This window comes from Bos indicus x Bos taurus, chromosome 6 (genome assembly GCF_003369695.1).
Source record: "Bos indicus x Bos taurus breed Angus x Brahman F1 hybrid chromosome 6, Bos_hybrid_MaternalHap_v2.0, whole genome shotgun sequence".
NCBI classification, from domain to species: Eukaryota; Metazoa; Chordata; class Mammalia; order Artiodactyla; family Bovidae; genus Bos; species Bos indicus x Bos taurus.
The window spans coordinates 71,877,285-71,890,093 of record NC_040081.1 but is presented as its reverse complement, the minus strand read 5'-3'; the positions used below and the strand labels follow the sequence as shown (position 1 = coordinate 71,890,093).

Genomic DNA, 12,809 nt, shown 5'->3' with positions numbered 1-12,809 from the left:
GGAAAGTTTGAGGGCAGGAGGAGAAGGGGACGACAGAGGATGAGATGGTTGGTTGGCATCACCGACCTAATGGACATGAGTTTGGGTAAACTCTGGGAGTTGGTGATGGACAGGGAGGCCTGGCGTGCTGCAGTCCATGGGGTTGCAAAGAGTTGGATGCGACTGAGCGACTGAACTGAACTGAAAGACTAAACCAGCAGGGAGCAAAGCCAGTAAACAATACTATTTACATCATTTTGTTTTAGTCGCTAGGTTGTGTCCAACTCTTTTGGGACCCCATGGACTGTAGCCTGCCAGGTTCCTCTGTCCATGGGATTTCCCAGGCAAGAATACTGCAGTGGGTTGCCCTTTCCTTCTCCAGGAGATCTTTCTGACCCAGGAATTGAACCCTCCTTGCACTGGCAGGTGGATTTTTTTTTTTTTTCCCCCTACCACTGAGACATCAGGGCCCTAAAAAACTGAGAAACTGGCTTCTGCAAGTAAGGATAAAGAGGGTAACTAAAAGGATTGGCAATTCCCTTGGGAATGAATTATACCCTTATGATACCACCCATCAACCTAAAAGCCTAATTCTGAAAGCCCTTTTATTTGGGAGAGAGTAAAAAGAGAGTCCTTGTGTTAGATGACATCAGGCACTTGGAAATTTTTATACCAAATTCTGAGACCTCCCAACCTCTACAGCCCTTTTGTCTCATTTGGTTTTCAAAATACATATCCCACGGACTCTGAACTTTCAATCAGCTTTTAAATGTCCCACTTTTAAATAATCAATTATTACCAGACACCTGTGGAAGCCTCTAACATAAGAGTCCAAAAGCAACAGAAGAAATAGAGACTGAAAGGAGAAGAAAAACTCAAACAAGCTATCATTAATATCAGAATTAAATTACCCTGGCAGGTAGCAGTAGGATAATTAAATTATCCTACTGTAGCCACGCAAGACTGGAAGGGCTTAAGGGAAAAGCTGAGCAAGAGCGCCTGAAGTAAGAGAGCAGAGGTTAGCATTTTAAAAATGCAGATGGCGGGCAGAGGAGGAATACAGATTGTAGGCCCCTCCCTCAGTAGATGACGAATTCAGAACCTCTTGGAATGGAGATTCAAGAATCTGGAATGGGTTATATGGCCAGCTGGGCAGTGGTCTAGAGACTGGGGACAGGAGGACAGAAGATCTAACTGCATACAGCAGGGTAAAAAGAAGTTGGGTGGGGGTGGGTATCTAGGCTTTCTCTCCCCCACTCACTGGGTGGATAATGGTGTCAGTCCCAAATATAGAAGCAAAGATACACATCTGACACTGTTCCCCACCCCCTCAACACACACACACCAAATCAAAGATGGGTGGTACATACTCATGGGCAAGTGGAGGTATCTCTTACTTCGATTACTGCTACAGTTTCTTGCCACCAATGCCTAAGGACACAAGAGCATTGTGTTCTCATTCCTTTATATCATCATTTGTTGATACAAGCCTGCTTCCTCAGTCCTTTCCCTAGACAAAACAAAACAAAAACCCTGATCATTTTGTAACTGGGAAAGTGCTTCAGAAAGCCGGACTCTTTGACAGCAGATGTTTGCAGCAAAGTTAAGGATTTATTTGCAGGATGCCAAGCAAGGGCATGGGAGACAGGTGTCAGATGCACCCCTTCTTGGTCTTTAAGTTAGGGATGTTTTAAAGGGCAAGAACAAAGAAATTGGGATTAATCACCATCTTCTAACTTTTAAAATATATTTATTTACTTACTTATTTGGCTGCATCGGGTCTTAGTTGCGCCAGGTGGGATCTTTCACTGTGCACAGACTATAGTTGTGGCACACAGACTTAGTTGCTACATGGCATGTGGGGTCTTACTTCCCTGACCAGGGATAGAACCCACCTCCCCTCCATTGCAAGACAGATTCTCAACCACTAGCCACCAGGGAAGCCCCACCGTTTCTTAATCTGGTTTTGTGAGTCAGGTTGTCTGCCGTTTACAATTCCCTGGCCCGGTGATACAGGTCTGTGAGCTCATCTTGTCCTAGAGAAACAACCTGAATTTGTATGTTACTAATGATATACGTACCTACATTATATATGTGTATGTATATATGTATATGTATATATATCTGCAACAGCAATTTTAGTACATTAATGATGTTATCAAAAATAGCATTCCTTAGTGGATCAGATGGTAAGACGTCTGCCTGCAATGGGGGAGACCTGGGTTCGATCCCTGGGTCAGGAAGATTCCCCTGGAGAAGGAAATGGCAAGCCACTACAGTACTCTTGCCTGGAAAATTCCATGGATGGAGGAGCCTGGTAGGCTACAGTCCACGGGATCGCAAAGAGTCAGACACGACTGAGCAATTTCACACACACAGTCATCTGACTCTGGTTGATTAGTATTCAGTTAGCCCAAGATTGGAGAGGGCAATGGTGCCCCACTCCAGTACTCTTGCCTGGAGAATGCCATGGATGGAGGAGCCTGGTAGGCTGCAGTCCATGGGGTCGCTGAGAGTTGGACACGACTGAGCGACTTCACTTTCACTTATCACTTTCACGCATTGGAGAAGGAAATGGCAACCCACTCCAGTATTCTTGCCTGGAGAATCCCAGGGACGGGGGAGCCTGGTGGGCTGCTGTCTCTGGGGTCGCACAGAGTCGGACACGACTGAAGCGACTTAGCAGCAGCAGCAGCCCAAGATTGATGTTAGAGGAGACAAGATAGAGAATACAGTTATGGAGGGAGGTTATGTCAGTTATGTCAGTGAGGGAAGCTGGTTTTAGGGGAACTCGGTTTCTATTTCCTCTCTGCTACCAGCACAGTATCTTTTTTTTTTTTTAATCACCATTATTGTTCCTGACATTTTTAATAATTAACTTACATGCCTCCAACTCCTCTAAAAAAAGACTGCTATTCAGGAGCATGAGTAGCTTAAGTAACTTTGACTCAGACCTGTTTTCTATATAACTCTTATTGAAAGCTGAAATGTTCTTAGTTTTCATTTAAATGCACCTCTTCCAATTAAAATGTCAGCCTTATGACAAGGAATCCGTTTGCAGGCTTCATTGCTGCACAGTCCCCCGCAAGGTAGGACAAGTTATTATTTTTTTAAAAAGTTTAATGGATGAAGTCCAGTCACTCGTGTATTTCACAATGATTTCATCGCTCTTAGCATCAACTCCAAGCGATCTCTTTCTAGCCAGCCACATCGTGAACAAGGAGCCAGTTGCTTCGAATTAAAGTTTCTCACTCAGAGTTTCTTGGCAAGTATGAAAGGGTACGACTCCAAGGGTGTCAACTCCAAAGTCCTCGCAAACTATGTCCAAAATCCAACGTGACTGGAGTGGAGATTTGAAATGAGAACAAGCAGCAAAATGCCATCTCTTTTTGGCAGAGGCCTCCGAAGCTCGGAGAAGGGGCGGGGCGGGGCAGAGTGACGCTATCTGCGCCGGGTCGCTCGTGCGACGTCAGCAAGGCGACGCGGAAGATTACGGGTGAACCCGCGCCATTTACATCTCGGAAGGCTAGGCCAGATTTAAACCTTGGGAGTTACTGATTTATTCGCTGTGTGTGACGCCTTAGGTTGGGCTGGCGGGAGAAGGTCCGGATGGGCTCAGACCTCCCCGCTACCCTCTCACCTCTGGGCCTTCTGAGTGGGTCTCGACAGGAGGCGGTATCCAGTAGGGACATGTGTGAGGGAGGAGAAGTACGGCGTCATCTGGGGCTGGCTGCACACAGGTTTGCTTAGCTTCCGGGCTAGCGTTGGCCTCGGATTTGAATTAGTGGTGTCTGGCCGAATGGAGTGGTGGTGCAAAGATTAAACTTGACCATTGTGCTCTCTCCACTCACCCTGCATTAGACTCTGCACCTTATTTCAAATGTAAGGTAGCTTTTCTTAATAGCATGATTTCGAAAAGCAATTGGAAAAACGTGTTGAAAGGTAAAAAGTGCATTATTATTAATCGTAGTCGCTTCATGAACGTTAAGAAGCTGGTGGATATGGGAAAATAAAGTTTTTAGGTTATTTATCAGTATTTAAAATAACCAGTAACCTACAAGAGTCCCTAAGACCTCTCATGACTCAATAGCAGCCTCTATTGACATAAAGTTGCAAGTATCTTAAAACTTAATGATCCCGTTACATATATAATCTGTTTACCAGATTTTCCAATTTTTTCCCCCCTTCTTCTGTGGTCCCAGAAATGTTTGGACATCCATTTAGTATCCTCTATTGAAACAAATGTATTTATGATTCAGTTAATGAAAACGAAAACCTTTGACAACAAGAATAGATTTGGCCTTAATTCTCTTAAAGAGAAAACTGGCAATTGAAAGTTTAAAAAACATATTAATTGTATAGATATGTATAGTGAATGTTGTAATTTGTCATAAAAAATGGCTTTTAAAAAATTCATTTTATTTTGTGCATCACAGAGCAAGTATTTGTAGAAAAGCTTATTAAAAATACTGCAAATATTTTATATTTAAAAGTTTGTGTTTAGAAATCAGAGTATTTCCAAACCTTATGGGTTTCAGCAGTTACTCATTTTGCTCTCTTTGAAGTGAAGTAAAAGTTGTTCAGTCCTGTCTGACTCTGGAATTCTCTAGGCCAGAATAGTGGAGTGGGTAGCTCTTCCCTTCTCCAGGAGATCTTCTCAACCCAGGGATCGAACCCAGGTCTTCCGCATTGCGGGCAGATTCTTTACTAGCTGAGCCACAAAGGAAGTCCCTTGCTGTCTTTAGGAATGTTTTATTTTCTCTAATTGATATTAATTAAATGATGTGGATGAATCAGTAGGAAAATAAGTTCAAATAAGACAGTTGTGAGGTTGAGGTTTTTGTTATTGTTCAATCATGCCTAACTTTTTTTTGATGAAATACAGCTTCACATTTTCTTTTTATGTGACCTGCATTGAGAAGCTCAAAGAACATTGTATTGATATAATACTTTATTGAGTTGTAATATTATAGAGTCTAAGTTTAAATGAATTTATTGGCAATTTAAAAATCAAATTAGAGGCTATTCCCTGGCTGCCCAGTAGTTGGGGTTCTGTGCTTTCACTTCTGGGGCCCTGGGTTGGATCCTTGGTTGGGAAACTAAGATCCTACAATATATGTATGTGTGTGTGTGTAATATATATGTTATAAATATGTATATTTCAAACTAGAGTATGAAGAGCTTAGTTCTTAACAGTTATAAAAGTGACTTGCTGTGACCTTTGAAAACTAAGATCCTGCGATACATATATGTATGTGTGTGTGTGTATAATATATATGTTATATATATTTCAAACTAGAGTATGAAGAGCTTAGTTCTTAACAGTTATAAAAGTGACTTGCTGTGACCTTTGAAAAAAGTATTATATATTAATAATAATCACAGTTTATATAGAGAGGACTAAAATTAGATAAATGTAAGGGTTTTTTTCTCTTTTTTCTATCAGAGATTGATTTTATTTTCACCTTCGTTCAGTTCCTAAAAGCAGACTTCACTTGAATTAGCTTTTTCAAAGTTTCCATACAGGATTTTAATTATTTTAATCAACCTGTAACAAGAAAAATGAAAAAACTAAGCATATGGTACTTTGAATTTAGTTTTACTGGATAATAATTTACTTATTATTTCTTTTCTATTGTGTGGTCTGTTTTGAGAGAATTCTGCATTTCTACTTGTTTCATCCTCATCTGTGTATATACCATTGCCCTCTCATATTTGCTTCCAGTTCTGACAGGGAATTAGGTTGACTGTATCAAAATTTCAACCCTGTTGTTTTCAGCAAAGTTACCATAGACAGTTCATAGTTCAGTGATTCTTTAATTGTGTCTTTGATATAGTCATTTTTATGAGGAGTGATTGTATAGAATTTCTTCTCCAAACATCCCCCCCACCCCCCGCAACAAACTCCATGAAACTCCTTGTTCCCCTAACATTTCTTGATATAGAGTTCTCTACTACCAGTGATGTTCAAATAAGCGTCAGTGAAATGACTCTTCAGGAATTGGTGCATCAGGCAGCCTCCCTTTATCCAGATAAAATAGCTGTGTGTTTTGATGAATGTAACAACCAGCCTCCAGTTTACTATACCTACAAGACTGTGATTCATGCTGCTTCAGCATTATCGAATTTTCTGCTGTTACACTGTGAGTTTCAAGGAATTCGGGAAATTGGTCTCTACTGCCATCCTACAATAAACTTACCCTCTTGGATTTTAGGGTAAGATTTTTTAGAACTGAAAATTTGATATCTTAAAGTAAGATTATTTTCAACAGATATCCTGTGCTGACTCTGTCCTTTGTTTCTTTAGAATTCTCCACGTCCCTGCTGCTTATGTACCTGTTGATCCAGATTCACCACCAGCATTATCAGTTCATTTTATGAAAAAATGTAATCTGAAGTATATCCTTGTTGAAAAAGTGCATATAAGTGTAAGTGTGGCTATTTAAGTTTTTTTTTTAATGTGTTTTATTTACTTTTCAGTTGAAGGGAGTCCCATCCCCATCTTGATTTCTAAATTCACTAATTCAGCGAAGTTTCTCAGTCTCAGCACTGTTGACATTTTGGGTTGGATAATTGTTTGTTATGAGGAGTGTCCTTTACATTATAAGATGTTTAGTAACCCCATGGCCTCAGCTAACAGGTGTCAGTAGCACCCCTCAGTTGTAACAATCAAAATTTTCTTCGGACTTTGCCAGATGTCTCCTGGAGGTACCCTCCACCATCCATGCTCCATTGAGAACCTCAATGACATGAACATATCTTCTGCCCTCATAATAATGAATTGTGAATTGCCTTGAATTTACTTTCTCTTTCCAAAGTTTCCAAAGGAAACTTTTATAATACTTGATTTTTTTTTTTTGGCCATGTGGCCTGTGGGATCTTAGTTCCCTGACCAGAAATTAAACCCATACCTCTTGCACTGGAAGCCTGGAGTCTTATCACTGTACTGCCAGGGAAGTCCCAATACTTGATACTTTTATCTTTGTATCTTTATGCCAACTTACAGTAGTCAGCAACATTAAAGAACTGTATCCGAGCTTAGATTTTGAGAAAGAGATTGGCACTTAGGTCAGATCTTTCTGGGAAACTAAATATATTATTTTTAAAATTTTTAAGTGACTGCCAGCCAGAGTCACTTGTAGTCAAGAAACACTGCCTTAGGTGCAAAATTGGTATTATATGTTAAGCAAGGGGCAGCCCATGTTTCATTATTATTTCTTCATTTTTTGTTTATAAAATATTGCCTTACCATGGAAAAAATTATAGAAAATATATTCATTTTAGCCTATTACTACCATTTCCTATATGAATCATTTTATATTTGAGAGTAACTTAAATGCCTTTCACCTATTTGTGTATATATGCATTTGTATCCGTAATGTACATCAGTAAGACAATTCAAGAGCTTCAGGTATATGGGGGGCTTCCTATAGAATAATAGGTATTAGAGTAGGGCCTCCAGAAAGAGACAGTATTAATTTGGTAAATAAATATTTTCTGAATATACATGTATGGTTATCTGACCACAGTTTTCCTCAAATTGGTTATTTGTTGATAAGCAAAACTAAGGGTTTCCCTGGTAGCTCAGCGGCAAAGAATGTACCTGCAGTGCAGGAGACCCAGGTTCAATCCCTGGGTCCGGAAGATTCCTCTGAAGAAGGAAATGGCTACCCTCTCCTGTATTCTTGCCTGGAGAATTCCATGGACAGAGGAGCTACAGTCCATAGGGTCTCAAAGAATCGGACATGACAGAAGCAACTGAGCACGCACACACACACAAGCAAAACTAAAATGAGAGCGTGAGGTTCAGTTTTTTAAACAGCCTTGATGAAAGGTTTGTAGATGGGGTGGTTGGGTGGAAGAATTAATTGTCAATATCAAGCTAGTCTTTATAACTGCATATAGGAAGGAGTTGGATACATAACAAACCCCATAAAAAGTACCTTGCTTCCTTTTCCATAATTTTCATGGTGGTGTAAGTGTTCTTCCGTCAGTTAACACAAGAGCAATCAGAGGTATTTATTGAGCATCTATTGTATGCCCAGAATCTCCTAGAGTGGTGGTTCTCAGCTGGCCTTGATTTTACATGCCAGGAAACATTCTGGCAGGTCGAGATATTTTTTATCATCATGATGGAAAGGGGATGGTACTGGCTTCTGGTGGGTAGAGGTCAGGGATTCTGCTCAAAGTCTGACAGTGTACAACCCCAACAAAGGTTTATCTGGTCCAAAATGTCAGTAATGTTGAGATTGAGAAAGCCTGCACTAGAACAGGGTGTTTGGGAGGATATTATTAGTATCTGAAAGTAACCTAAGACAGGATTCCTGCCTGGCAGTTGCTTTTATAGTTGCAGAGAAAAGATTAGTACTTGCAAGGTCTACATAATATGATATCACCCTAAGCGAAGTATACATAACCTAGTAGAGATAGGACAGTTTTAATGGAGAACAGTGTTTGAGCTTGGTCTTAAGAATATGTGGGCCTTAAATTTTTTTTTTTTTTTTTTACATTATAGAACATACTACACTCTACCTAATAAACACAAAATAAGTACAGACGGAAAACACTGCTGGCTCCTGAGTTGTGACCTTTTCCTCTCATTTATATTAATTTCTTTATTGTGAAAACTTGTTATACTTCATTAATCTGCTATTTATCAACCTAAAAAGATACACTTAAAGGAAGCTTCTGTTTTAATCTGTTTCCATCTACCAGACAACTGAGCCAGAAATTCAGCAATCTTAGGCTCACTCCCTTTCCAGAAAGTCACCAAACTCTATTGGTTCTTTGTTCATAGGCCCTTTCCATTCATTTCTGCTGCAACAGACTCTTCAGGCAGATATTCAGTTCAATCGCTTAGTCATGTCCGACTCTTTACGACCCCATGAACTGCAGCATGCCAGGCCTCCCCGTCCATTACCAATTCCCGGAGTTCACCCAAACTCATATCCATTGAGTCAGTGATGCCATCCAACCATCTCATCCTCTGTCGTCCCCTTCTCCTCCTGCCCTCAATCTTTCCCAGCATCAGGGTCTTTTCAAATGAGTCAGCTCTTCGCATCAATACTTTGGCCAAAGTATTGGAGTTTCAGCTTTAGCATCAGTCCTTCCAATGAACATCCAGGACTGATCTCCTTTAGGATGGACTGGTTGGATCTCCTTGCAGTCCAAGGGACTCTCAAGAGTCTTCTCCAACACCATAGTTCAAAAGTATCAATTGTTCGGCGCTCACCTTTCTTTACGGTCCAACTCACATCCGTACATGACTACTAGAAAAACCATAACCTTGACTAGACGGACCTTTGTTGGCAAAGTAATGTCTCTGCTTTTCAGTATAATGTCTAGTTTGGTCATAACTTTCCTTCCAAGGAGTAAGCATATCTGAATTGTTATGGAAGTTCATTAAATGCACTCACTTAGAGAATTGCATATCATTCTCTTCTTGACAAGCAAAGTCTAGTCTATGCTATTGCCACTCTCAGTTGGATGCTATCACAGATTATGATCTGAACTCCTTGGTTTTGAGGATATAGTTATTAAGGCTTAGCAACTCATCTCTGGTCAACAGCACTACTCATCTCCTCTCCCCCGATTTTGCAGCTTATTGGAATGCTTACTGTTCTAACACCAACATTGTCAGGTCAGGCACTGTTTATTGATTGTCTAAATACCCCTTTTCTTTATTTGGAGAATAGCTGTTTATAACACAGACATTACATATGAAGAATCAATCTCTGACCTTCCAGGCAAGTTAAGTTCAGCTTTCTCTGTTTTCATTCACATTTGAAGCATATTTCATTACCACATCACATTGCACTGCAGATGTGTGCTTTTGTGTCTCTATGTTAAAGGTGAGTTTTAAAATAAGGATAGCACTTTACTCTTGGAGATTTCTATTTTTCTTTTTATTCCTGGATAAAGTGCAAGTGCAATTAACCCTTGAACAAACTGGGGATTAGGGGTGCCGAATCCCGTGCAGTGGAAAATCTACCTATAACTTTACAGTTGTAATTCCACATCCCTAGATTCATCTAACTCAGATGGAGTAATACGTATTTACTGGGAAAAACCCACATATAAGTGGACCAGTGCAGTTCAAACCCATGTTCAAAGGTCAGTTATACTTAAAAAAAAAGGCCATGCTAAATCAGTAAATGAATACTCAGTATTCTGTAGAATATTAAACTTAATATTCTGTAGAATATTAAACTATATAATAATAAACTTTTTCCCCCATTTAATACAGAAATTCAAGTCTTCCTATGAAGCATTATTGAACTATGATATGCTTAAAGTAGAACATAATGACCTAGTACTCTTCAGACTTCACTGGAAAAATGTCGAGGTGAGCCTGGTGCTAAATGATAGAAAAGAGAAATATGAAAAAGGAAAGATGCCAAAGAGTATGCATTCTGAGAGCAGCAGTGAAGAAAAGTCAGAAGAGCACATGGATATGAGGCAAAAGCACTGCTTGGCCTATGTTCTCCATACGTCAGGCACTACAGGGATACCTAAGATTGTCAGAGTCCCTCATGCATGTATAGTGCCAAACATCCAGCATTTTCGGTAAGTTCTGTTCTTAGAATCCTTCTTCAGAACTTGAAATTTAAAGGAAAAAATGAGTTTTGAACCATCTGTTTTTTATAACTCTTGTTCCTATTGACAGTCCTAAGTAACCTGGGTTTCTTGTTTCAGCTATATCTAAACTTCAGTTCTCTGCAGAGTAGGGCTTTACCTGTTTGATCCAGACCTGGAGCCAAATAGCAAATGATATGTTTGGAAATTTTGCTTCTTAATTATTAATAAGAAGAGAGGAAACATTCCTAGCAGAGGTACTGGCAGAGGTATGGGAGAAAGGAGTTTGGCTTGCTAGAGTGCATTGGGTCTGAGCTGAAGAGCAGGAGACTTATGACCTGAGGGGCAGGAGCCTGATATCCTCTGTTGGAGAAGTTTGAACTTAATCCAAAAGGTAATAAGGAACCATTAAAAAGTTTGCATTTCATTAAGTTTACTCCTGTAGCATTGTGGAGTTGGTTTTACTGTTAGGGCTGGGAGATAAGTAATCTCTGTAAAGTTGAGATTCTCAACTTTTGAAGAAAGAAGAAAATAGAAGGGGAAGGGAACCAGACAGAAGTAGTCTTAGGAAATCGAAGGAGGAAACAGAAGTAGAACTAGAAACCTCATGAGACACATATGTAATTTTATGTCATTGTGAGTTTTATGTAATTAAAAAGTTTTTAGCAACCCCATTTAAAAAGTAAAAAGTGAAATTAATTTTAACAATATTATTCAATATACCCCAAATATTATCATTTTAATATGTAATCAGTATAAAAATTATTAGTGAGGTATTTTACATTCTTTTTTGTACACTAGTTATTTTCAAGTTCTAGAGTGTATTTTACACTTTACACATCTCCGTATGGAGCAGCTACATTATTAGTGCTCAGTAGGCACAGGTATCTAGCGGCTGCCATATTCTGTGCACAGATCTAAAAGGAAGGAATGGTTAAATGCTGCAGAGGTGTCTGCGGTAATTGACAGTTCTGGTCTTTAATGAATTTTTGCTTCTAATGCCCAGAGCTGAAGACTGTACAGGCTAGAGATAAGAAAATGAGGGATAAAGATATGGAAACAGCAAAAATAAGGTGTTATTTTCTAGAAACTAGTTTTAATAGAAATGAAAGAATTATGGGAAGGTGTACTTTTTTTTCCTTTGCTTTTAGATGGGAGAGCTGTAGGCTGGACATAAAGAATTGGTGGAGAGGATTGGTTTGGATAATCAAGTAGAAGAAATATGGTAAAGGAGTTAGATACTATGAGATAGGAAGAGATGATATTTAAAGTACTGGGTGGATATACACCTTCTTTAGAAATGGTTAAAATTGGAGCTTATCTACATAAGAGTAGGGGAAAGGGAGGGGGAGAAAAGGCTTCTATGGGGAATACAAATAGGTTTCTTTAGGAAAGACAAAAGGAGATAAACTGTGGTAATGTTGACCTGTGCACATGAGAATAGTTTTCATCATCTTCGGGGCCATAAAAGTCCCCTGTAGAGGGTACAGGGGGTTTATGGTAGGTTTATTCTTGGTGCGCTTTCTGGGAGTAAAAGTAACCCTGAAGATGGAATTTATAGCAGTCTCATTCCCCAGAGGTTTCTGCTGTCAGTCAGATAAGGAAAGTTCCAAGAAGGCTTCTTTCTGCATCTGTTGAAGCCAAAATGTCTTCAGCTTGAAATAGTTTTTATACCAACTCTGGGGTTCCAAGTGGGTCCCCACAAATACCATATTTTAAGATATTTTGAAGTTAAGGTAATTCCTAATTCTAGATAGAGTGAGTTTTTTGTTGCTAATTTTTTTTTCTTGGCTGTGCCAAGTGACTTATAGGATCTTAGTTCCCCATCCAAGGATTGAATGCAACCACAGCAGTGAAAGCACCAAGTCCTAACCTGGAGTGCCAGAGAATTGCCAGTTTTTTGTCTTTAAATTCAAGCAGTGTCTTCATCTCATCACTGACCATCCATGCTCAGTAATATCCTTACCACATATATTTTGTTCTGCTCTTTGTTGAGATACTGAGAAAAAATGCCAAATAATGAGAAAAGGGAGTCAGGTCTCTATTGATCATCACTGAAGATGTAGTATAGAGTAAAGTCAAGATTCTACCAGAAAAGCAGAACCAGGAGGATTTATCAGGGATCTCTTAAAAGGAGTTTACTTATACTTGTAGAGGCTGGGTATCAAGACTGAAGTCCATTGGGTAGACAATTAGAAAGGGTGATTGTGAATAGACTGAACCCAGTGGGCATGTGCTTGTCTACAGGCAAGTCA

General features: G+C 39.6%; 1 protein-coding gene across 5 annotated transcripts in view; it reads left to right on the top strand.

Annotated features, from left to right (window-relative positions):
• Positions 1 to 3,441: 3,441 nt before the first annotated feature.
• AASDH (aminoadipate-semialdehyde dehydrogenase) overlaps positions 3,442 to 12,809 on the top strand; it is a 28,832-nt gene continuing 19,464 nt past the window's right edge. For 2 of the 5 annotated variants that reach the window (XM_027544557.1, XM_027544554.1), the window contains exons 1-3: positions 4,671 to 6,195; positions 6,287 to 6,407; positions 10,226 to 10,545. In XM_027544557.1, coding sequence (XP_027400358.1) covers positions 5,825 to 6,195; positions 6,287 to 6,407; positions 10,226 to 10,545 — 812 coding nt within the window. In that variant the 5' untranslated portion in view covers positions 4,671 to 5,824. Of the gene's footprint in view, positions 3,922 to 4,670; positions 6,196 to 6,286; positions 6,408 to 10,225; positions 10,546 to 12,809 lie in introns of those variants that run through there. The other 3 variants (XM_027544555.1, XM_027544558.1, XM_027544559.1) reach the window with 3 other exon arrangements.